This window comes from Temnothorax americanus, unplaced genomic scaffold (genome assembly GCF_048541705.1).
Source record: "Temnothorax americanus isolate GAGA-0224 unplaced genomic scaffold, ASM4854170v1 Scaffold5, whole genome shotgun sequence".
Classification (NCBI taxonomy): Eukaryota; Metazoa; Arthropoda; class Insecta; order Hymenoptera; family Formicidae; genus Temnothorax; species Temnothorax americanus.
The window spans coordinates 2,650,378-2,674,576 of NW_027509657.1; the positions used below are offsets into that span (position 1 = coordinate 2,650,378).

General features: G+C 38.2%; 4 protein-coding genes across 6 annotated transcripts; 2 read left to right on the top strand and 2 right to left on the bottom strand.

Annotated features, from left to right (window-relative positions):
* Nucleotides 1-137: 137 nt before the first annotated feature.
* On the bottom strand, nucleotides 138-11,835 carry LOC143904147 (uncharacterized). The gene is made up of 2 exons (XM_077418503.1): nucleotides 7,333-11,835; nucleotides 138-6,553 (listed from the first exon to the last, which is right to left on the bottom strand). Exons 1-2 carry the CDS (start codon nucleotides 10,039-10,041, stop codon nucleotides 4,874-4,876), a joined length of 4,389 nt encoding a protein of 1,462 aa, XP_077274629.1. The 5' UTR covers nucleotides 10,042-11,835; the 3' UTR covers nucleotides 138-4,873.
* Nucleotides 11,836-12,034: 199 nt separating this feature from the next.
* LOC143904152 (ER membrane protein complex subunit 2) lies at nucleotides 12,035-15,057 on the top strand. Its single transcript, XM_077418512.1, has 8 exons — nucleotides 12,035-12,475; nucleotides 12,989-13,102; nucleotides 13,191-13,341; nucleotides 13,423-13,566; nucleotides 13,677-13,833; nucleotides 14,021-14,116; nucleotides 14,204-14,377; nucleotides 14,647-15,057. Exons 1-7 carry the CDS (start codon nucleotides 12,442-12,444, stop codon nucleotides 14,375-14,377), a joined length of 870 nt encoding a protein of 289 aa, XP_077274638.1. The 5' UTR covers nucleotides 12,035-12,441; the 3' UTR covers nucleotides 14,647-15,057.
* On the bottom strand, nucleotides 14,953-18,418 carry LOC143904151 (tRNA (guanine(10)-N(2))-methyltransferase TRMT11). Of its 2 annotated transcripts, none has more exons than XM_077418510.1 (9): nucleotides 18,183-18,418; nucleotides 17,695-17,760; nucleotides 17,044-17,292; nucleotides 16,760-16,894; nucleotides 16,436-16,699; nucleotides 16,119-16,257; nucleotides 15,797-15,995; nucleotides 15,546-15,672; nucleotides 14,953-15,339 (listed from the first exon to the last, which is right to left on the bottom strand). In XM_077418510.1, the coding sequence occupies exons 1-9, from the start codon at nucleotides 18,258-18,260 to the stop codon at nucleotides 15,178-15,180; spliced, it is 1,419 nt and encodes a 472-aa protein (XP_077274636.1). In that variant the 5' UTR covers nucleotides 18,261-18,418; the 3' UTR covers nucleotides 14,953-15,177. The 2 variants fall into 2 exon arrangements, with proteins under 2 accessions (XP_077274636.1, XP_077274637.1); XM_077418511.1 differs by having other exon boundaries at nucleotides 17,687-17,760; nucleotides 18,183-18,250.
* A 549-nt stretch (nucleotides 18,419-18,967) lies between these two features.
* Nucleotides 18,968-23,434, top strand: LOC143904149 (mitochondrial intermediate peptidase). Of its 2 annotated transcripts, none has more exons than XM_077418505.1 (10): nucleotides 18,968-19,313; nucleotides 19,619-19,881; nucleotides 20,173-20,359; nucleotides 20,431-20,510; nucleotides 20,636-20,824; nucleotides 20,892-21,033; nucleotides 21,177-21,515; nucleotides 21,680-21,901; nucleotides 22,024-22,254; nucleotides 22,405-23,434. In XM_077418505.1, exons 1-10 carry the CDS (start codon nucleotides 19,173-19,175, stop codon nucleotides 22,693-22,695), a joined length of 2,085 nt encoding a protein of 694 aa, XP_077274631.1. In that variant the 5' UTR covers nucleotides 18,968-19,172; the 3' UTR covers nucleotides 22,696-23,434. The 2 variants fall into 2 exon arrangements, with proteins under 2 accessions (XP_077274631.1, XP_077274632.1); XM_077418506.1 differs by having other exon boundaries at nucleotides 19,172-19,313; nucleotides 19,630-19,881.
* The last annotated feature ends 765 nt before the right edge of the window (nucleotides 23,435-24,199 follow it).

Below are 24,199 nucleotides of genomic sequence, written 5' to 3' on the forward strand. Positions count from 1 at the left end.
CACATATGCGATTATATTTAATGTCGTAAGCACATATTGGGTGTTGGTGTGAACGAAAAGAAAATGAGAAAAAATGAACTTATTTAAAAACGTACCTCAATACATAAATTTTATTAAGGTATACATATGTTGATTTATTGTTTTTTTTTCCTTTTTAATGATAATATTACCCTATTTTTTTAATCTGCTTATAGCGTAGATCGAGTTTCGTTATGATACTCAATTGCCAAATCAATTCATTGGCCCTATTATAAAATAGAACTGATGTACATATTTACATTATTTACAACGACGTTCGTTTACGAATAATAGATATAATATGAATAGTTTAGCTAAACAATTGCACATCTGGACGTCGATGTTGGTTGTAGGTGGGCTTCTCAAACTACCTGAATACCCATCACGTATCAAACCGTTTTTAAAACGAGTAAACTCAGTGGGAACGATAGAGGAGACTGAGCGTGCAATCGCTGCTTGTGGTGATGTATCGATAGATGGGCGATAAACTAAACGTGACTAATTTGACAGATAAAAACGATGGAGTCGATTATCGAGAACTGTCGATGCATTTCTACCTCCGTGTACAGACCATCGCGAAATATATATTTTAACCCTTTGTGCTTGAATATTGCCTGCAAATAGGAATATTTATATGCAAAGATTGCAGTATTACAAAAAACACGCCAGAGTACACCGAGTGTTGCAAAAACGCGCGAATAATAAGCAGGGCGTATATTTTTAGGGATAGATTTCTTGCCGAGTACATAATTTATTCCTCGTTGCTGTTTTCCTTCCAATTATAACGTCAATTTATTATGCTCAGAGAAAGAAAAGAGAATGCTGCTAAACTTGTTAGTCAATACTATTTAAAGTCTATTGGAATATCATTAAAACATGATTACATTTTTCTTCTGAGCATTATAAATAAAAAAAAACTGCACCCATATAAGACATATATTAATTATAATCGCTTCAATATAAATGCATTCACTCGTCAACGAAGATATGTAGAAAAATAGCAAACAAGAAAATATTCTGACGTAATAAAAATTACCAGGAATATAATTATCAACGGCGGAAGAACCGACAGTCATTGGATTGTCACATTTCTGCTATTCAAATACTCCCATTGTGCCCTGAAAATACTGTACTACCGTATTGTTACTATACTTGTTGCTATAAAATCAGTTGTGACTATCACTTGAATACTTCCTCGAAGAAAATTCGATATTTCAGTGTCAAAGAAACCTATCCCTGAAATATTCACGCCGAGTCACGACATCAGTGTTACATATTATTGCAAAAAATTTAATTTACCTCTCACAGATATTCTGACTTTCTGGTTTATCCCTATCAAGTATAGATTAGAGCTGCAAAACGTCACATTTACAAGTTACAAATTCCTCTCCCATACAAAGTTATACGCACAATAATAAATTCGTTCTACCTTAATCGTGCATGCACCACTCTCTGTTTACGAGTGGAACCTTGTGACGAAAATTGAATCCGTTTGTTATCAATCGCACTTACTTTCACTTTCACTTCCACGCTGCTCGAGTACATTGTAACATTCTATATCTATTTTAATGATTCACGTATTCACTATATATATATATATATATATATATATATATATATATATATATATTTATATATACACACACACGTACACAGCATCCTTTTCTTATTTTATCACGTTCACGTTCGCGATTGTTTTCAGCGTGTGATTGTTCTTATCAATCCACAATCTATATTTTTCTAGAGTTTAAATTTAATTTTCCGTAGTGATATCCCCCCCCCTCCACCGGTCATTCCTCTTACACATTAAATTACCAACAAGTTGTAATCTTAAGCTGAGCAGTGAATTTTAAAAATAACGTAAGATAAAATTACTTGCACACTTCCACTACACAAAATATCCCTGACAATGTCGGATAACAAACACTTCGAGTACAAAGGGTTAATATTCTTTAAACAGACTCCATCATATGTATACGTAATATATTCCAACTTTTTTTGCACACTTCACCGTATTAATGTCTTTAGATTTCAATCATTATCGAAATATCCATAAATTTTTACATGACCGTGCTTTTTACACTAACAAGTCATTCCTGGTTTGGTCGCTTCTTAAACTTAATAGTTTGGACTCGTTTTAGCAGACGATTTGATTTACACACGAGTCAATCAAACAAATCGCTTAACACACATTTCAGCCCGCTTCATATCCTCTTCAATATTGCTCTTTTACATCAAAATAATAAAGTCGCCCAATTTTAAACCCATTTCTTGCATTCACAAATATGCATATCTGCTTAACTTAACAATGTCATACATCTACATTACAAGACACTGGTCTGATTTTGCAAACGACATGTAGCTTGGTTATATATGACATGCTTGTTTTTAAACAGTACAGTAAGTGTTGGAAAAAAGTAAATCCAAAATGATTGATTTTGATACTTCTTTATGGCATCGCAGTTAAAACAAACTCTTTACAACTGAAATATCTTGGAAAGAATAGCCGCAATACAACATAAAGTTCAGCATAAAAATCGCAATACAAGAATCAATGTAATTTTAAACATTGCGCGTTTTCAAACCAAAAAGTATTTAACGAAACTCTATTATTTAATATATCAGGTTCAACTTATATATAAATAACAGATTAATTATATATATATAAATTTGACTCCGTATCAAAATACTTTTTCATTCATTTTGGAAGTGCAAATCTATGATCATGCTTTTGGACTTCATTCTTCTGTTTCGTAAGTAATGATATTATTACGAATTATTAATCGTAATGAATGACTGGTATTAAACTAAAATTGAGGAACATAACTATTTTGATTCGTATTAGAGAGCAATATACAAAGAACCAACACCGATCAGTCTTGAAATTATAGTATAACCAATAAAATACCGGTCTTATACACATTGCAAAATATATAAATATAGAAGAATAACAACTAAGATTTCGTAACTGTTATGTGATAGTCGATAATTATAATATTAATTTATATAGGCCCTTGCATAGAAAATTGATCGCAATTCAATACGAGTCGTCCCATGCTTACATTGGGCTTACATTGGGGAAATGATGCGCAAAAACACATGCATGCATGTTCCTCGTGTAAAATAGATTATTGTAAAAAAAGAAAATTCTTTACAACCATCGACACGTAAAAGTGCTGTGTACCTTTGTAAATATTAATTGGATTAATTATCTGAATATAATAATTAATTACTATTAGTTGGCAAACGTGTTCTTTCATTGCGTAGCAAATTTTCCTCCGCAAGAACTATTCGAGAATCTTTGTGACATATATTACGATAGTTAATCTTCATTAAAAATTTATCATTAGCTTAGGTAATTGTAGTCTGAAGTCACTGGACCTACCTAATACGCAAATGTTTAAAACATAGCATATAACGTAATAAAAATCCCAACCCCATACAATCAAAAATTGCTCGACGAATATATCATAAATAACAACTTTGATCCTTAGATATCTTCGCAAGGCTACAGTTTTGCAACCAAGAAAACAAAACCAAGTTTCAATAAATAAACTCGGTTTAGATAAAATTTAGGAAATTTTGATATATATGAAATTTTACATGAAATTTTTGTTAATTTTTCATTTCTTTTTGATTTAATAAATAAGAAATAAATAATTACAACATGTAATACATTGTCGGAGTAATATATGCATATATAGACGTGCTTTTTTGGAAGTTTCGAAATTGCTGAACAAAGAAGTCCTCAGAATACATGCATGCACTTGTACTACTCTTAAATGCTTGGATATCTAAGAATTTCTTTTCTTTTCTTTAGTGCTTCACGTTAAATTAAACTAAATCACATTTTAACATAGTTTAAATATTATACGCATGCCAAAAGAAATCGTGTACTAATGCATCTCTTAGAAATAAAAAAATACCTCGCATTTATTAACAAAAACTAATAATAATACAACAGCTATAGTGATTCAATAGCGATTTAATTAAAAAGGAAGAAAAAGAGAGAAGAGATAAATTTACTTATTTAGAATTAAACCACACAGACGACAAAGTTAATGTCTCCGAATTATTCTACGTATGGCAATGCTTAAAGTGTTACCATAAGACACTTTCGGATATATAAAAAATTCATGTACCTTTATAGTATAATAATATTAAAAATGTACGGCATGTATAACGTAGTATACACTCGTATATATACGAAATCGAATAAAAACCCTTAACAGTAGACCCAGTGCTTTAGACTCAGCACTCGAATACCGTTACGGTGACTTAATTGTCTTCAGTGTCATCGGCGCGTATACGCGCGTACAGCCGTACATATTCGTTAAATATCTCCTTCCGTATCGCGTGAACGCGATACGGTGTCTCCGATCGAGTTCAATGAAACATCGACTGCCGTTTTCCGTACGTCGATCGGCGCTAAATAATCTTAACTAAATTTCGTAGTACCGACGGTAATTGTAGCTATAATTTAGAAGAGGACAGCGAATCGCTAACCAGTTAGCAGGACTGTGCCGCGTAGAATTCAGGCTAAACCAAGCCAGTTCGAAAACCGGTTCAAAACTAGGATTAACACCGTGATTACAACTTCGACGAGCTCAGCTTCGAACGTGCCATAGGTACGCTGAGGAGCGTCCACAGCATAGAGACTTGAAACTCGTCAAGATATTACATCAATACCCGATCAAAGTGTAAAAGTATAGTTCCAGTTTTTCTGAGAACTGTACGCACTAATCTCGCTATAAGTACAGCGCGGGCGACCGCGCTGAGTCGTCCGACTCGTCCCGATTGTGACCACGAAAGCGCCAAAATCAATGTAGCGGGCAGACGATCTGGCAATCCTCATTCAATTTTCGGTATTTACAGGCTCGCGCGCGTGATGAATTCGCACGTGCTTGTTGTGATTGGACTTCGTGCCGCTGGACTTGCCGCAGATGTGACATGTGTACGGACGCGCGCCCGAATGCACCCGTAGATGCTCCTTGAGATAGTACGAGCGATGGAAGGTCTTGTTGCACACGTCGCACGTGTACGCCTTGTTCTCCTCGTGCTCCTTCACGTGCCGCAGGCAGTTGTACTTGCGGATGAACTGCGCGCCGCAGTAGTTGCACGTGTACGGCCGTACGTTCCGATGGGAATTCATGTGGGCCGTGTAATCGCTGTGACGGTAGAACGCCGCGCTGCACTGGTTGCACTTGAACGGCTTGGTGCTGCGCGCCGCGTGCGTCCACTTGTGCAGCTGCAGGTTCCACTTGGTGCTGAACGCCTTGGAGCAGACCTGACACTCGTACGGCCGCTCACCGTTGTGCACGCGCATGTGCACCGCCAGGGACGATCGCAGGTAGATGCACTTGCAGATCGGACACTCGACGTTCTCGCTCTCGCGCTGAGCATCGGGAACGAATCGGCGATTGTGGGCGCGACGCATGTGACGCGTCAGACTGGCCATGTGGATAAATCGCTCGTTGCAGTACGTGCACGCCTTAGGCTTCTCGTCGTGCGTCTCCTTGTGCCAGGCGAGCTTCTTCTTCGTGTGGAACACCTCGCCGCAGTGGCATATGTAGTCCTTGAGCTTCTTCTTGATGTTGAGGTGATGCCTGTTTTTGTGCTGGGTCAGATTCGAGTATCTGCGGAAGGTCTCGTTACACAGACTACACCTGACGGGCGCGTTGCCGGTGTGGCCGTTGGTGTGCTCCTCCAGCTTCTGCTTGGTGAGGAACGCCTTGTCGCACACGGTACACGGGAACGGCTTGATCCCCAAGTGACGTTTCATGTGGAGCTTGAAGTTTTGCTTGCGATAAAAATACTTGCCGCACTGTCCGCACTCTAACGGGTGTATCTTCAGGTGAGCGTTGTACAGGAACACCGACGGGAATTCCTCGTTGCATATCTGACACTTGGCGGTCTCGCGTATGCGTTTGTTCACGTCGGCGATGTGCACGCGCCGGTGATGCGCCTGCAGGGACTTCTCGCTGTTGAATCGCTGATTGCATATTGTGCAGATCACCTCGATGTTCGACGGTATCACCAGATTCTCGCCGATCTTCTGGTCGGCCTCGGCCTTCGTCAGGCCGTCCGATCCAGGCTGCGACGGTGGCTGTAGTTGGTGCAGGAGCGGCTGCTGATGATGATACATGTGCTGCTGCATGTGTATACTCGGCATGAATATGTCGTCGAACATGTTCATGCGACTGTCCAGCAACTTGATGTCCTTCACCTCCGGCTGATCCAGCTGGTCTCTACTGCTACTGGGCATCGCATCCTTGTGTACCGTTGTGCTGTGAACTCTACGTTCTTTCGGGCAATCAAACACTTCGCTGCAGTGGGAACACTTGAATGTTCGTTTAGTCGGTGTCTTTCGGTCCCGATCCAGAAACAGACTCGAAGTAAAGTGCGTGGCCAACGATCTGCTGTCCAACAACGGCCCGCTGATCTCGTTGTCGGATCCCTCCGATTCTTCCCAGCTTTCTCGAGCCAACAAATCGTAAGAGGTGGACATACGTGACGATTCTTGACCCATGTACAACTACACAGTAAAAACGCATTTTAGAAACACGAAAAACGCATTATACAAAGCATGTGATTAAACGTGATCAATATATATATATATATTTAGATATTCACTGTCAATATTTTTAAATACGAATTGTAATAAGTGATTTACGTTTGTTCATATTATTAAATTTATCACTATTTAACTTGCACAACTTTTAACTTAACTACACATTTATTTAATCTCTGTATAATTAATTTATATGTATACAAATTATCATATTAGGATCGTTACAAGATAATTTTATTAATATTTTTTCAGCTCTATAACAGAGCGAGAACACTTAAATATGAAAATTTTATGATAACAATCATGATAATAATTTCATTGCAATTTTGCAATAATTTTACAAGAATAATGTAACAAAGTATGTTGTATTAGTGGTATTGCCCTTTTAATAATTAGCCTTGGAACGTACATATGCACAACTCAGCATATTTTAATAACTGTTAAAAAAAATTAATTTAATAATTAAAATCTCAATAAATCTTTCACTCATAAATTTATCACAAAATAAGAATATGAATGAAAATATTTTCTTTTACATATTGCATCTTTTATTACATATTAGAAAATCTGCGAATGCAGTTATGAATCAAAACGTTTATGCAACATTTTTGTGAATATAAAAGATGTATGCATACACACATACAATCGTATAAATATAATACAAAGATACGAATAAAGAATTGTATGTACAAAAAACTTGTACCATACGTGGAGACATAAAAAAAAAAATGCACGTTACGAACCTGCCATGCGGATTGCTCCGTGCATCCATTACTCTCTTGCTCCGACAATTCACCCCTAGGCGGCATGGTCTCGTCGGCGCGCATATTAATACTCTTCACCTCCTCGTCGATACCTATTGCACCCTCGCTACTCGCCATAGATTGCTGGCTGGTCGCACTCACCGCTTTCTGGGACGAGTCACTTATAAACGAACTAGGAACTAATATTTGCAGTCCGTCGAATTCAAAGACATTCATTGGCCCGGCATGAGCATCTTCATTTATGTTGAGCAGTTCCATCGATTGCTTCGGCGTCAACGACTTGGCGGAGTGAAAGCTTCTCGATTCGGTGCTGGTTGTGGGATTTATCGATTCGGAGAGATTCAGGAGGTTTTGCGTCTTGGTGCTGGTCGTGATGGAATACGACTCGTGCATCAAGACGGACGACTGCGAGTGTATCACGGGAAACGAGCTGATGTGCTCGGTTATCACTGATTGATGGTACGCGTAACTGCTGCTCGACTCCTGAACCTTGGCGATACTTCCGCACACCGCCACCGCCTGCGTCTCCCGATGCCGATGATCAGTCTTGATTTTCTCCTCGTCCACCTGCGAACAGTCAATTGGATCCTTCTCCGCGGTGTTACCCACGCCGTTGCTGTCCTCGTCGTGAGTCACGCTATCGCTGTCCACGTGATGAAACGAATGCATGGACGTGGGTGAGCACGGCTTGCTTAGATCTTTCCTAACTCTTAACACGGAAATGCCGCTGATCGTGGACAGCGGCGTGTGCGATCTGACGCCGCAGTCCGCGAAAGGCGTGTGCGGACTGGGAATCTCGTCGATCTCCATGTCCGCCTCGTCGAAGTTATCCTCCTCGATCTTCTCGAGATCGTCCACGTCCTCGTCGTCCTCGTCATCGTCGTCGTCGTCGTCGTCTTCGTCGTCGTCGTCTTCGTGCATCGTTACGGCGTCGTCGAAAGCGGCACGGTAGCGATACGCGCTGAGATTTTCGCACGACCCATGTTCCGATCGCGAGCTGTAGCGGCGCACGACTCTGCGGCTCTTCTTCCTCGCGACTGGGGACGCGGGCGCTGAAAAACTATACTTATAATTATCCGAACGAAAAGTTCTCTCCAGTCCTTCCAGCGCGTCATTTATTTTCACGCAGTTTACTCCGTACGACGAGTCACAAGTTTTCTCTAGCGTTCTCAGTTCGTTGGGTATGTAATTGCTCGAGTCCCACTTGCTCTCCTCCCGTACGTCGGGCAATACGTGATCCTTCTCGTGGGAGCCCGGTATCGTGACCACCGTGTCGTGAATCACAGTCTCCTCCCTATCCACCGCGGCGGTTTTCTCCTTCGTGTCCGTCAGTCTCTCCTGATCGTTCGGCGTGTCACTTTCCTTCTGAAGCGAAGCGTTATTGAGCTCCGTTTCCATTATGGTTATCAAATTCTCCAATTTTTCCACCGAGTTAAGCTCAGGTTGGACAGAGTCCTTTAACGCGTCTATCGCTATCAGATCCCGCGGCGATCCGACGTTGCTGTTGACGTTGCTGCCGGGACTCGCGGGTCCTTCGTCACTCGTCACTTCCGATTCGCGCTCGGAAGCTACGGAATCGATATCGACCGTCTCATTGGGTATTTTTCTGCCGGATACACTCACGTATCCCTCGTCGACGACTTGTCGCGCGAACTGTTGCGTTTCCGATTGCTCGTACGTCACAGATTTACACTGCAAGTCCGTGGTCAAAATGTTGTTCGATGGCTCCTCCTCGTCCACCATGTCTGGCAATACACTCTCCACCTTGTCATCCGTGTCATCTATAGCGCAGGCAATTGTAATAGACCTAGGAATAGCATTGTATTCGTGCTGCGCCGCGCTTTCACCGGGAGACGCAGGACCCTGCGTCTGCTGTCCTCGGTGATCGATCGGCAGCGCGCCGCCGTCGCTCTCCTCCCTCGCTCTGACGGATGTATCCTCATTTTGCAGCACAGGCGAGGCCGAGAGGGTCACGTCCGGTATAACCTGCCCGGACTCAGGCTCCGTATCCGGCAGTATCTCCGGTAGGATCTGCTTCGGCTCGGGACTATTTACAGGAACCGTCAGGGTTCTGACGTTGCTCTCCCCGGCCACGGTGACCACCGGTCGGACCCTCGTCGTCGTCGTCGCCCCGGGAATAGCTGCAACTGGTGAGATCATTTGGACGGTGGGTATTTGCTGTTGGTACATACCGTATGGATACAGCATCTGCATCATCTGATTGGCTTGCGGCGCCATCGCGTACTGCGGTATCATCATGGTCCCATTGTTCACGAATTGCTGATAGCTGAACGAGGTGAACTGCGGCGGCATCACGGTGCTTATGGGCGGACATTCGAAGATGGGTCCTACGGGATACGGAGAGTGAGTGGAAATGTGCGCGTTCTGCGATACTTGGGTGGACGCTTGGGGCGCCTGGATGGAGGTAGGGGTCTGAAGCGCAGCCTGCGGCTGCGGCGATAATGGTAATGACGTTGCTGCTGACGCTGGTAGAGCTTGTTGATGCTGCTGGTGCTGGTGCTGTTGGGTCTGTAACGAGGAGGCGCTGGCTTTGATGAGGGCCTCTATAACCTGTTCCTTGGGGTGAGTATCCAGATGCTTCTGCAGACTGATGCCCTCGCGCAAATACAGGGTACACACGGGACAGGCCACGGCCCCGACGGGCGTACCCGCACCGTTGAGCTCCATCGTTATCAACGATCGTCGATAAATAACGCTTACACGTACAATTGAACGGGCGACCTTACGGGAAGAACGTTACACACGTATGACGAGCCGACACAACGAACGGAGCTTCTCGTACGTAGGCATCCGCTTCAGGACCGATCGCAACCGTGTATTGCCCGTGTGTATACGTATGTCTTTCCTTTATCTTTCTCTTTCCTTCTCTCTCTCTCTCCCTCTCTCTCCCTCTTTCTCCCTCTCCCTCTGTCTCTCTCTCTCTCTCTCTTTCTTTCTCGTTCTCTGCCCGTTCTGGCCACGCTCTCCTCTCTTCGTGTTGAAACGGAATAATCGTCGCCGGGGCGGCCGTCTCGCGTCACATCTCGTCGCCTATCGGGCACGCGGTCGCGCACGCACACGGCACAGCTGCACACCGCTGTGCCCCAAAAATATCGACGTCCATGGCTGTCTGTCCCCGTAACGCCTGACAGCCGTAACGCGGTGCTGCGTGTCCTGTGCGAGTGCGGTGTGTGTGCAGCGAGCAGCAGCGGCGGCGGCGGCGAACGGCGACGGCGGCGAACGGCGAACGGCGAACGGCAGCGGCAGCGGCGGCGGCGGCGGCGGCACTGGCTCGCCGCCACCAGACAAATCGATATCCTGTTAAATCGCCAGCCAGCCACCAGTCTCCCCAGCCTGCCTGCGCTTATTAAATTACACCTGCCTGCACGCGGCGCGGCCGACGCACGACGGACGGACGGACGCGTGTGCGTTGGGGACGCGCGGCGCGATGATCAACCCCCGTTCGGGCCCCGCACACGGCACACTCGCGCGCGCACACACGGGCACACGGCACACACGGCTGGCTGCCCCTAACGGCTGATTATCGCGACGGCATTGTCGCCTGCCTCGCGTTTTCCCCCTTGCGACGGCGCGGTCCCGAACCCCAAAAACACAACGGAAAACGGCGACGGGGCGACGATGATTACGCCTGGGACTGGGAACGGGAGCGACAAGAGCCACCCGAGGGGCTCGCGGGGTGGCATGTGGCGCCCCCTGGCGTCTCGCCACCCACGACGCGTTCGAGCGATGATTGACACCACCACAAATGACACCTGTTCCCGTTTAGTACCGACGGATCCCGCGCGCGCCTCTCCGATCGACCTCCTAAAAGTTTCAAGAAATTTTGAAAGAGGTTAGAGCGACTACTTGGAAATCTTGGGATTAGAAATAGGCGAAGAACCTGTTTTCTTTTTTATAATTGGTACGTTAGAATATATCCGCGCCTGAAATGGGATAGATAGATGACGAAATGGAGGTGTTACTCGAGCTACTCGCCGATTAAAATTAATCACAGTTAGGTCAAAGTCACCCTCCGCTTCCTGTCTTTTCCGGAAGCGATAGACACAACGGGAAATAATTGCCTGTCGCATTCTGTGTACAAAGCATTAGATTAGATTAGGTTAAATTGGCCGAGAGACTTTTGATTGCGCCCAAAATCGCATATTCCGTTATAAACTAAGAACAAATAACGCGGTGATTTATAGTTAGCTTTTGCACACAAGATAGGTGCATGCCTTGTTGATCTATCCTACACTTGTCAAAATAAAAGGCTGGACAGAGGGCAAGAGGATTAGGTGCAAGAAGTGCAATTAATGGACTATCCACACATGTGCGACGCATAAATATGTGCGAAACACAATTAATATACATGTTGTAAGCATGTAATGTACACAACACAAGTTAATTACGAGTAATCGAATCACATGGATCGCATTACTGCCTTTGCAGCTAATTTCTTGTATTTTTTTGTCTCTCCTACTCTCCTCCTTATTTATACATATTCTAATCGATCTAATTGCATTTTGAGTGCAGAAGTTATAACACGGTGCAGGCCGAGAAGGAACATATGAGTCGAATCATATGTTTTGTCGTGACCACAGGCATTGGCATTAATTTTATAACCATGACGATGACGAAGTGAATAGTGAATAGCTCTGTCACCCCCTCCTTCTCACGCGTTCCCCCCTTTCATATTCATTATTTATCGTAATTATCCTCTACGCTGAGGGAATCGGCACGCGCTCGAGGGGTTCTCGCGGCGGCGATTACGTTGCGGTTTTCGTGCTTCTTTTTTTTTTCGTTCGCGTGAAAACGGCAGGGGGATATACTTTTTTTTCTTTTACAAATTTAATCCGATGATGTTTACACTGCGTGTCGCGGGCGCTGCGTGCCACATCGCATAACCTCCACAAAGCGGTGCGCGACAGCGCTGTGGCTGTATAATTTTGGGAGTAGGGTTGAAGGCACCTATTCCTCCTCACCGAGGAGAACCTAAAAAAAAAAATAAAACAAAAAATAAAAAAAGAGGGCGCGACAACAATTTTATTGTACTCTTTATTGTATCTTAGTTTTGCCAAAGCGATAACAATGGCAGGATGCTACGACAAGCTGTCTTGGACGGGTGAGTTTTTCGGCCGCGCGTGACAATTCGCGATATAATTCCGTTTAATTCTAAAGTAAACATCAATGCTAACGTTACATTTTAATAATTGATAGTAATGTTGCGTTAGACACATGTTTTAGAAAGTATCTTGATATACGTACCGATCCTTAAACAAAAATTCTACGTTATGGAATATTTTAATCTTAAGAAACTTTTATAATAAGTTGGATCATTGTTGAATAAAAATTTCACATCGTTAATTCACACACATTTCTAATTCACATTTTGATGCACGTTGAATCAAAATATATATTTTATTTGGTTTGAGTATTTTGGAGTTAATAATGTATCCTCTATTACTTACAAATTTACTTTGGACATTAAAAAAAAAAGCATGGTAAAAATGTTAAATCAATAATTTGCTGAGCAAGGGATAGCATTTTGTGAATTATTTTTTTTTACGATTAACGGTATATTTTTTAGAATTATTAGAATCACGATGATAATTTTCTTTATGATTTTGTTATATAGAAGTACGGGATTTGCTGAGAACTTGGAGAGAAGATTCTGAGCGACGAAGTAAAGATGTAGTAGACTTTTGGGAAAATACACTGATGGGAAAGATCGATCGTTTGGGCAACGAAAGTATTATCGATCAATACGTATCTTCCTATTCTTAAACCTGTCATTGTATATTGTACCTATATAATATTTTATCTTTCATTTTATTCAGAGTATCTGGTTCTGGAACAAGTGTGTGTCGCCGCATTGGATTGTTATCGATTACCGTTAGCCGAATATTGCATCAAAATTTTAATGCGCGCCTTTCCTGGCAGTTTACGCGTTCACAAGTATCATGCCATGCATTTGGAAGCGTTAGAAATGTAATTTTATAATGTGTCATTATGCGTGTGCAAATACGTAGTAATAGTTGTTCTGATATTCTCTATTGATATTTTTTCCAGGTATGACGAAGCGATGGAAGTTTTGGATTCCATCATAAAGAGAGACGAGACCAATGCCGCGCCAAGAAAACGTCGTGTTGCTATTTTGAAGGCTCGGGGACGTATACCAGAAGCAATTAAGGAGCTTACGGAGTATTTGAAAAGGTGGGTGATATGTATTTTGTATTTGAATGCTTATTTATATTTAATATTTATAAAATTAATTTTATTTATATGTAAAATTGTGTGTAATATTATGCTGTGAAATCATTTAGATTTATGAGCGATCAAGAAGCATGGCACGAGCTGTGTGACCTATATTTACAAGAACAGGAATATTCGAAAGCAGCTTATTGCATGGAAGAACTTATATTGCATAACCCACACAGTCATTTAATTTACCAAAGATACGCAGAAATAAAATATTCTCAGGTAATGCATATATCTAGGATTTTATGACATCTTTTTATGATTATAATAATCATATTTACTTAGATTAGCAAAAATTGTACCATTTGCTTACTGAATTAATAATATATACTTTAGACATTTTTAGACACTTTGTTAATGTAAGATCAATATAAAAAGAAGTTTATATAAATTATGCTTTATTATATAGGGCGGATTTGAAAACATGGAACTAGCAAAAGCATATTTCTGCCAAGCTGCAAAATTAAATCCAAATAATATTAGAGCTCTATATGGCTTGTTATTAGTAAGTTTCGTTGTCGCATTATAATCCTACATAGCAATTACGAAAAGTTTTTATTTTATATTTTTGCAAATGTCTATCTACTTACAGACGACGAATAATATTGCAACATCACCTAAATGTCCTTCATCCAAGAAGAAGGAAGCGATGAAGCTGAGTGAGTGGACTAGTAAACAAATTGAGAAACAATATGAAAGTAAAGTTTTAAATGAAGACATTAAAAACGTAGAACGTTTACTAGGACAATTGCAACTTGAAGCTTAGGTATTGTGATATTTAACGATTCTTATATTTATTTCAATTTTGCGAGATATATGTAAGTGATATATGTTTAAAGATATTGCAATATCAATTTCCAAAGAATCTACCGAACCTGAAAAACTTTAGATGCGTTTTTTTTAACTCTGTGTAGTTAAAAAAAACGTAACAAAATCTGATCAGAATACATTTCGGACGGTATTTTTTCTTATTTTAATATTCATTTATATAAAACGTACGTACATTACGCTGTAGTTAATTTTGTCTTGTTCCAGGTAATTTTGCCAATATCCATGTACAATTGTATGTGTTGATATATTGGTTAATTAATCTATTAGTACCATTGTCGAGTTTTATGTGCACCATACGTAATTACCTTCTGAATATACGTATTCGTATTTCCGTACCTTACCTTATATGTTATTAAGTAAATGTTATGATCATTGATTTTGTGATTGTCGTCACTCTTTCGACTCTGTAATAACTCATTCAATATCATCGTTATTTCATTGGTAATTAGGTATCGGTTATATCTTACATTTATTGATACAATAAAAAACGGTGTTGATGGATAGGATATATCATGTGTGCAAAAAATATTTATTTCTAAATCGTTGCGATAGTCGACTTTGTTTTTCTTTCAACTTTTACTATTCTGTACATAATAAACAAGAGTTGCAAAAGCAGACAGTCATACTTTGACAAATAATTTTGAATAATTATATATCTTCTCCTAATGAGAGTAAGATATATAAAATTAAAAGACTGCTCCTTTTTATATAATACTATATAAAACCGTTCTACAGTCATCTTTCGGTAACTTCCTTGTTACTTCGTTCCCACTCCTCTCGTCTCTTTGCTCTTTCTGCGGCTTTCCTCGTTCGTTTTTCCTTCCTCGTTTCCTCGCGTAATGCAAAATACTTCTCACGGAAATCAATTAAATTCATGATAACGCTCTCGTCAGTTGCCTGCCACCAAAAATTAAATATTCTATATAGTTTAATCATATACCAGCGGAATGTAAGATCATAGAAAATGAGAATAAACCTCGGCTTTAATTTAGAAAAGAAGGAATTGCTTTTATATTATATAAAGAATTCTAGTACGCGTGTTTACATTTTATCTGAAATTTTCTAGATGTGAAAACTAAGAATTAATAAATTGTTATACGTACTTCCGGCTCTTTAACTTTCTTGTAAGTTAATAATCTTCTACTGGTATAGTTGCTCAATACTTGCTCAGAATTGGCTATCAGCTCTAAACAAGAATGCGCTGGTAATTGATCTTCCATGTACTGGTTTCTAAATAAAAAATTTACAATATTTGTCTACTAATCGATCGATAATTAGTAGGTACTCAATAATTTTTGATGTGTTGCGATATTTCTTTTTACATATATAAATGTTAAATAAATATTATGTATACCTAAACAATGGATACCAACAGACCAGTCTGCCCTGAAGTCTCAAATGTTTCGCAGAGAAACACAACAAGTCTTTATATATTTGATTCAAGCCGTAAACAATTTTTGAAGGAATGTGAGAAGTTGCTTGATGTTCCTCTATCACTGGATTTATTTTCATAGTACCTATACGCTCTGTAGCTTCCCTTATACCGTAAGGTGCTGCAAAAGAGTTTCTTTTCTAACATTAAATTCTTATCATAAAATAGTAATTTGCTTTACTCGTCAATTTTAAAGGCTTTCCGTAATATATATTTGAAAATTTTATGCAACATTTATACTCACGATCCGTTACGATAGCATCTATTCGTAAGTCTGCTCGCCACAGTGGATACGAAAAATCTGACACCACGACATCGAGATAGTAAGAACTCATTCCATATTGACGCATGTTCGCTGCGACACTCTCGTCTTTTTCCCTTGTCTACATTCAATATAATTATTCATTATTCACTATTTTGGAGAATTTTTATGCTACTTTGTGTATTAAACTGATAAAATTATATATATATATATATATATATATATATATATATATATATATATATATATATATATATATATACATGATAGAGAAATAATAAAGCTCTCGTTAGCGATACCTTTTGCGATATCCGTGTAGGTCTCGTACGGCCGTGAAGCATTAAAAAATCGATGTCTGTTCCGAATGTATATCCTCCAAAATGTGATGCGGCAATTAACAAGGAGCCGGTCCCCACAAACGGATCGAAAACTAGGTCTCCATTTCTAATTTGTGCCTGATTTGCCATTATCAGCGACAGCTGGGGATCCATTGACGTATTTCCTATAAATTTCCTAGTTTTTAGTGACAACTTTTGAATTAACTCTCGCTGACCATCGGCAATCTATAATGAAATGATATTACAGCCTATAAATATTGATTAATATACAATTACATTACTAACCCATCTTCCAAAGAAATATTCATGGGGTTCTTCAGGAATGTTGTTGGGATTAAGTCCGTAATGTTCTATATAGCATAGAGTGATATCCGGATTTTTCAACTTAACTGGTCCTTCAAAAGGTAGATAACTAAAAGACTTTTCCCAACATTTCATTAAATTAATAGCATTACGTTAATTAAAAATTAACCTAAATTTATCATTAAATTATTATATTTTCACCAGTTATATTTTATTGCAGCGTTAGGATTAGTGCTAACATAAATCAAGAAATATCAATGACTTACATCGATTTTATTTATTTTCTCACGCTGCGAGAAATGTTTGCAGAAAGTCTCCACTACGATCTTGAACGATTTTTTCTTATCTCTGGCCATAGCCTCCGAATTTTTGGCGGAGTAAGCTTTCAAGGAATTGTGTAAGTCCCCGTTTTGTTTGTCTTGTGCCCAAAGCTCTAAACAGAAACGCAACGAGACTGCTCTACTGGCGATTTGACGCACTGCATTTTCATCAGGTAAAGCCATGATCCAGTAAGGCTGAAAAAATTTGACAAATCTATTTCTCTGTTCATACTACATTTCACACATATTTGTCTTAATATATATGCTAATAACATTGACTTTTATTTTATTAATTATTATTCGATAAAATTTAGTATTTTTCTACGTAAATTGCATATTAAGTTATATATGTAAGTTTAAAGTACAATTTGATATTCGTACTATTACATCTTCACAAATCATCAGATTTTTCTCATTTGCAAAATTGTTTTACAACTGTTCTTATATCACAATATAAACTGCAAGCAAATACTTCTTGCAAAGAAACCGCTTTTTAATCTGTACCAGTATGGATTACATATGTAATGCACAATGCACGTCTTAGAAAAATACGTTACATTTCACCATAAATGTTTGATAATGTTCATACTTCCTTACATGTTCCTTCGGCCTCGTTATTGTGCACGGATCAATGTTAAACATGTCAAATATAGATTCCATTTCCTGAAAAATACAATGAGTATGAAAACAATGGTCAATATATAAAGTATACATTTACGAAAGCATCAAACATTAAAAGTTGTGGCTCTGAACACCTTTGTTTTCAGTAAAATATAAATATATGTTTTTTTGCATAGATATGAAAAGTAAATACCTACGAGACAGATATTAAGATAACATTACATTCGTCTTCCTATATAAAATTTACTAAAACACAAATCTTGCAGCCTATTATATAGACACACAGACATAAATATACTTTGGAAATATAAGAGTAAAAAATTTTTGCAATTTTTACAAAGTATGAAACGTAAATTTAAAAAAAATTTGACATACGGTATGTCAAATATAATAACTATTTTAGCACTTAAAGAAATACAGCCTGTAATTATGATCATTAAGTTTTTTGACGAAAAAATACTCACGGTCAACCGGAAGTCAACATGCTCGTGAGCGAACCAAAAGAGATACCTCTTCAACTGCTGATTGCTCATTTTTAACATTACTTAACTAAGTGACTTAACTAATACAAAATCGTTATATCAAGTACTTAGATTAAATACTTTATACACGGAGTGTGTTGTTGTTGATAGTAACCTAACCTAACCTGACTTAACCTCAACCGACTAACCGCACGTTCAACCAATGACTCTATAAATTCTACGAGATTAGGAAGTTCAATAATTCTGATTACATGATTTTATTGTCCCCCTGGAAAAATGTCTCATGAAAATTTTTCATATTATATTAATTAGATGATTTTCTCGGAATATATATATATACCTACTCAGAATTTGTCAGATTTTTTAAATAAAAATTAGAACGTATTTCAGAAAAATTCAAAATAATTCAAATTTCTCTGGCCAAAACATATAAATCTGAATATATATGAAGAAATCTGTGCATTTATCAGAAATTTTTGTTATACAGATACTGATATTAGATAATTCCGAAAATCCTCATCCAATCATCTCTAAAAAAGTAACTGAGAAATTTTATATATTCAGAATTTTTCATAAAGTCTCTCTCTCTCTCTCTCTCTCTCTCTCTCTCTCTCTCGATATAATTCTTATACAAAATTTCTGAGAAAATATGACATATTTTTTCCACCAGAGGCATGCTGACATGCTCTGTGCATTCTTTTGTTTTTCTTTTGGAACGCAGAAAGAAAAAGACGCACGTTCCTCTTTCTCCTTTTAGAAAAAGAAGATGACACGTGATTTGTAGGTTATTGGATTCTGTGAGGATGCGCGCTCGTTGACACTAGTAAACATCACGCGCACACACACAGCCGTTTATTCATTAATTACTACAGAGGAATTTTCATTAATTATATTACCGTGAAGGATTCTCATTAATTTCCACGGATCGTCTAAACGGATCTCTCTACGCTACAATTCTCACATTTTCGAAGGATGTTACGAATATTTCAAAGACAGATCTTCCGAAATGTACGGAGCGGCAGGAGACTGAACACATGGTCACCCCTCGCCACGGCATTTAATTCCACCGTTAATGATGAAAATTATCCGGCGAATGTGTTAAAGAAAGAAACGGTAAGTCTCGAGAGGTTTTCCACATATTTATTTTTCTAATAATTTAAAAATTAGCTTTTATACAGAACATTTTATTCAGCTTTTATACAGACATTAAATTAATGCACTTTCAGCAAAACTTAACGAGATATTTATAAATTGAGTATTTATCAAATAAATACTGAACTAAATACTTTTCTAGTTGGCAGTTGATACTTGAATTAAAATACAATGTGCACACAATAATAGAAATTTGTCCAATTTTATATTGTATTAAATTATCTATATCTTGCATACATGTTTTATTGCTTAAAAATGTCTTCAAGGGACTGTTTAGCATTCCGGAGCTGAAAACCGAGGATGGCTTTGATATATTGAAAAATCGTGCGCTGGCAGAAGTCGACGTTCTCATCGAGGAAGCGACAAGCAAGGATAGAAAGAGAAAAATGGTAGAAATATTTGACGAGTTATCCAATACGCTGTGTAAAGTGGCGGATATGGCAGAGTTTATTAGAGTCGCTCATCCTGATGAACGATACGTTCGAGCTGCTGAAGACGCTTGTATCACTATTAGCGGCGTAGTTGAAAAGTAAGTTATATTACGTACTTAATTGTTATGTAGCAGTTGAACCATGTATTTTGGATTTTTTTATTATATTATGTTATTACTTGAGAATTTTCTTGAAATTTATCTTATAATCTAGATTTTATTAATATGCATGGGGATTTGTGCTTTTATTCTCAATAAAAAAGGTTTAAGTAATATAAAAAGATGTAATAAAAATATAGCATCTGTGTATAATGAGCAGGCATTAGTGATTTATTAACAAGATTAATTTATAGCTACAGCAATTATGTTTATAAATTAAATGTTCTGCAGGTTGAATACACATCGCGAGTTGTACGATTCACTGAAACAAGTTACAAGTAACGGTGATACTCGAGTGACATCCGATATGGACGATCACGTAGCTAAGCTATTCCTATTCGATTTTGAGCAATGTGGTATACACTTGCCGGAAAGGCAAAGAAGAAGAGTAGTCGAGCTAAACGATTATATCCTGCAAGTAAATATTATTTAACGATTATCTCTAATCGTCAAATCCGTACACATGTGCTCTTTCTTTTCGATCTCTAGGTAGGTCAAAAGTTTATGGCTGGCGCCGTCACCCCGAGGACAGTTAATGCCAATATGTTACCCGACGTTATTAGGCAGTAGTAAGTACGGTAATTCAGTCGACTATTCGTTTCGTCATTCGACTAAATTCTACCGTTTTGTTTGAAACTTTTCGAAGGTATAAGCTTTAGAAAAGTTCCTCGTTGATATCGGATACGTTTCACAGTTTTGTAACGGAGAACGGTCAGATATTAGTGCAAGGATTTTACACAGACTCTTCTAATACCGCCGTTCGCGAAGCGGCATACAAACTGTTTTTATTCCCGGATAAGGAACAAGAGTATCTGCTGCACGAACTCTTGCAATCCAGACATCTGCTGGCGGAATCTTGCGGATTTGCGTCATACGCGTGCAGGTAATGTTAATCAATTCTTTTGAACGGAAATTGCGTGAGTAAATAATTTAAAAACGTTTTATTATAGAGCTGTAAAAGGAAGTACAGTCAAATCGCCAGTCGTAGTGAAGGAATTTCTCGATATATTAAACGACAATCTGCAGCCTAAAGCGACACAAGATTTTCAAGAGATGCAAAAGATGAAAGATGCTGAGTCGCGTATAAAACAAGTTTGTATCTATCTGTAGCCATATAATATTTATAATACTGTTTATGATTATACTATTTGTATAATTATATCACATGTATGGCGGTTGCAGTATCAATTCTTATTTTCTATTTTACAACTATAGTTTTTTGCATTGTTAAACAGGAATTGATGCCATGGGATACTCCCTATTTCATGGCAAAGGCGAAAAAAGCTTGGTTGAACACTTCCACCACTGAGTTTGCTCCTTACTTTTCTCTCGGTGCTTGTATGGAAGGTTTAAATTTCCTTACACAGTCATTATATAGAGTTAAACTTGAATCCGTCCCAGTGTTATCCGGAGAAGTATGGGCGAATAACGTTCACAAATTAGCTGTGATAGATGAGGAGGAAGGAACTTTGGGTTATATCTACTGTGATTTTTACGAAAGAGCAGGAAAGCCTAATCAAGACTGTCACTTTACAATCCAAGGTGGAAAGCAACTTTCAGATGGCTCTTATCAGGTATAAGTCGTTATATATATTATTAATAGCTAAATATGTTATTTTCTTGTTATTAATGTGCTTGTTATCAATTTTTCCTTTTGTGTCTCTTATTCGTACATGTATCTATATTGTACAATTGCAGAAATTATGACAATTTAATATAGCACCGTTATCAATTTCAGATTCCCATAGTTGTACTTATGCTATCACTGCCGCACCCACGTTGGTCAAATCCATGTTTATTGAGTCCGTCATCTGTGGACAATTTGTTTCATGAAATGGGGCACGCGTTACACTCTATGCTCGGTCGAACGAAATATCAGCATGTTACCGGTACTAGATGCAGCACAGATTTCGCGGAAGTACCAAGTGTGTTAATGGAATATTTTGCGAGTGATCCTAGGGTAATTATTGAATAATTTACGGTATGACCTACTATAACTAATGAAATTATTATACAAGTTTGTTGATACTTGATGCTCATACGATACAACGAATGTGTTTTAATTCACCTACGCGATCACAGGTTGTATCGAAGTTTGCGAAGCATTTTCAAACTCAAGAACCGATGCCGGAAAATTTATTGCACAAACTATGCGCTTCGAAGAACATCTTTTATGCCTCCGAATTACAGAATCAAGTGTTTTACAGCATGTTGGATCAAGTATATCACAGTGGTAAACTAACAAAATCCACCACCGAGATTTTAGAAGATGTACAGAAGGGATATTACGGCCTTCCATATGTGAAAAATACAGTATGTATTCATTAATTTTCCGAGTTGATTCTGGGGCACAGATCTTGCACGTTTACAAAAAAAATAGATAGCTATAATCGTTTCGGTTTTTAGTTATAACAATTTTTGTGGTTTTTAATACCACAATTAATCTCATTATTTTATTTATAGGCATGGCAATTGAGATTCTCTCATTTGGTCGGATACGGTGCGAAATATTATTCTTATCTAATATCTCGTGCAATTGCCGCATGGATTTGGCAAACTTACTTCCACAACGATCCTTTCTGTCGGTCAGCGGGCAATCGTTATCGAAGGGAGTGCTTAGCGCACGGAGGCGGTAAACCGGCATCGCAGTTAGTGTCGGATTTCTTAAATAAGGAAGCTAACGCCGATACATTTGCGAAATCGTTAATCAACGAGGTTGATATAAAAAATCTACACGTGCAAACAATAAAATAATTCAACGATGTAAATTTTCTTTGTACAGATATGTAGTAAATGTAATATTTCAAGTGTTACAGTTTTAATGTATTACAGTTTTGTGTAACAAATTCCTCGCAGTAAAATACATAGAGAATATATTCTTATAAGAAAAAAGGATAGTATTATTGAAATGTATAGCTCATTACTGAAAAGTTACACATATGGAGAATATTCTACTTCTATTTTTTAATAGAAGGCAGATTCTTATACTAATGTGGAGTTCATTTTTTCTCATCACAAAATTGTTGCAACTTTTTAATTTAGATTTCCAATTAAAATTGAATGTTAACATAAAATTTTGAATTTTAATTAAAGAATATGCTTTTGTCATTTATAGATATCTTTTTGGTTTTGGAAACTTAGGCAGAATATTCTTTTATTAGGAAAAAATTTGAAATTATTAAATTAATTATTTCCAAATAATCTGTTAATGAAAAATAATACAGTGAGGCACTCTATATAAGTTCCTTTAACATTTTATACTACAAATCAAAATTGCATATTGCAAAATGATAAGTAATTATGACGATGTTACCGTATTATAAAATGACGTTAATTTTTTTTGTTCTTGATTGTATTTTTTATTATAAGTACAGAACCCCTTACTCTCTATGTACAATTTCGATAAATCTATGAGTTATTACAAAAAAATAAGTTTTGTAGCGTCGTACATATAATTGAAACGCAGTATAAGATAAATTTATATGAGAAGATATTTAAGTTTATATACTCTACCTTCACTTCCTGAGGTTATTCCTAAATCTGTACATGGCAACGTGAAGCTACAATCTTCTCTTCTCAGAAGGAGCGCGAGTGACGTACCAAAACGCTGTTTTGCTGGCAGTACTATCTTCTCTCAATTAAAACAAAGCTACCAATAGTCTCTCGGTATGCATTTACATCGCATTGCTGCATTTGCGTTGACGTTTCACAGATTTATGTTGAAACTCTCGGTGGGTACTTCCATCGAAATAAGCTAAACATTTCTGTCAGTAAACGTCTGCGTTCGTAAAAGTGTATTATTTACTAATCTAGTTTATAAATACATGGACAAGAAATTATTTAACAAGCCATGATCATGAATGATCATTTATTTTTCTGTAATTCCTAACATTATTTTCCGGCAATAATGATGCATATATATATATATATATATATATATATATATATATCGGTTTTTAATAACAATTCATTCATGTAGTTTCCTACTTATTGATATCTTATTTATTTTACGTCGCCCCACCGTTGTACAGTTAGAACTTTGATTCAAGACAAACTGGACACTTCTTTCGCATATTTTGCAGCCAAAAAAGGCTACATTCCGATATTCACTATCAGTACTGAAAATATATATTTTTCTATATTTTACGTCGATGTATACTATAGATATAAATTTTCAATACTGACAGTAAATATCGGAATGCAGTCTAACATGGAGACACGCACGCGTGTTTCTATTTATTTTGAAATGTTAAAAATG

What these genes read in the sequence shown, in the direction of transcription:
- LOC143904147 (XM_077418503.1), bottom strand. Translation starts at nt 10,041, where the DNA reads ATGGAGCTCAACGGTGCGGGTACGCCCGTCGGGGCCGTGGCCTGTCCC. An exon ending in CGGAGCAATCCGCATGGCAG is followed by an intron (nt 6,554 to 7,332) that starts GTTCGTAACGTG and finishes TTTACTGTGTAG; the next exon opens with TTGTACATGGGTCAAGAATC.
- LOC143904152 (XM_077418512.1), top strand. Translation starts at nt 12,442, where the DNA reads ATGGCAGGATGCTACGACAAGCTGTCTTGGACGG. An exon ending in CGATCGTTTGGGCAACGAAA is followed by an intron (nt 13,103 to 13,190) that starts GTATTATCGATC and finishes CATTTTATTCAG; the next exon opens with AGTATCTGGTTCTGGAACAA. An exon ending in CTTACGGAGTATTTGAAAAG is followed by an intron (nt 13,567 to 13,676) that starts GTGGGTGATATG and finishes GAAATCATTTAG; the next exon opens with ATTTATGAGCGATCAAGAAG.
- LOC143904151 (XM_077418510.1), bottom strand. Translation starts at nt 18,260, where the DNA reads ATGTTAAAAATGAGCAATCAGCAGTTGAAGAGGTATCTCTTTTGGTTC. An exon ending in TAACGAGGCCGAAGGAACAT is followed by an intron (nt 17,293 to 17,694) that starts GTAAGGAAGTAT and finishes AAATTTTTTCAG; the next exon opens with CCTTACTGGATCATGGCTTT. An exon ending in CTACACGGATATCGCAAAAG is followed by an intron (nt 16,258 to 16,435) that starts GTATCGCTAACG and finishes TATTGAATGTAG; the next exon opens with ACAAGGGAAAAAGACGAGAG.
- LOC143904149 (XM_077418505.1), top strand. Translation starts at nt 19,173, where the DNA reads ATGTTACGAATATTTCAAAGACAGATCTTCCGAAATGTACGGAGCGGC. An exon ending in CCCGACGTTATTAGGCAGTA is followed by an intron (nt 20,511 to 20,635) that starts GTAAGTACGGTA and finishes TACGTTTCACAG; the next exon opens with TTTTGTAACGGAGAACGGTC. An exon ending in TTTGCGTCATACGCGTGCAG is followed by an intron (nt 20,825 to 20,891) that starts GTAATGTTAATC and finishes GTTTTATTATAG; the next exon opens with AGCTGTAAAAGGAAGTACAG.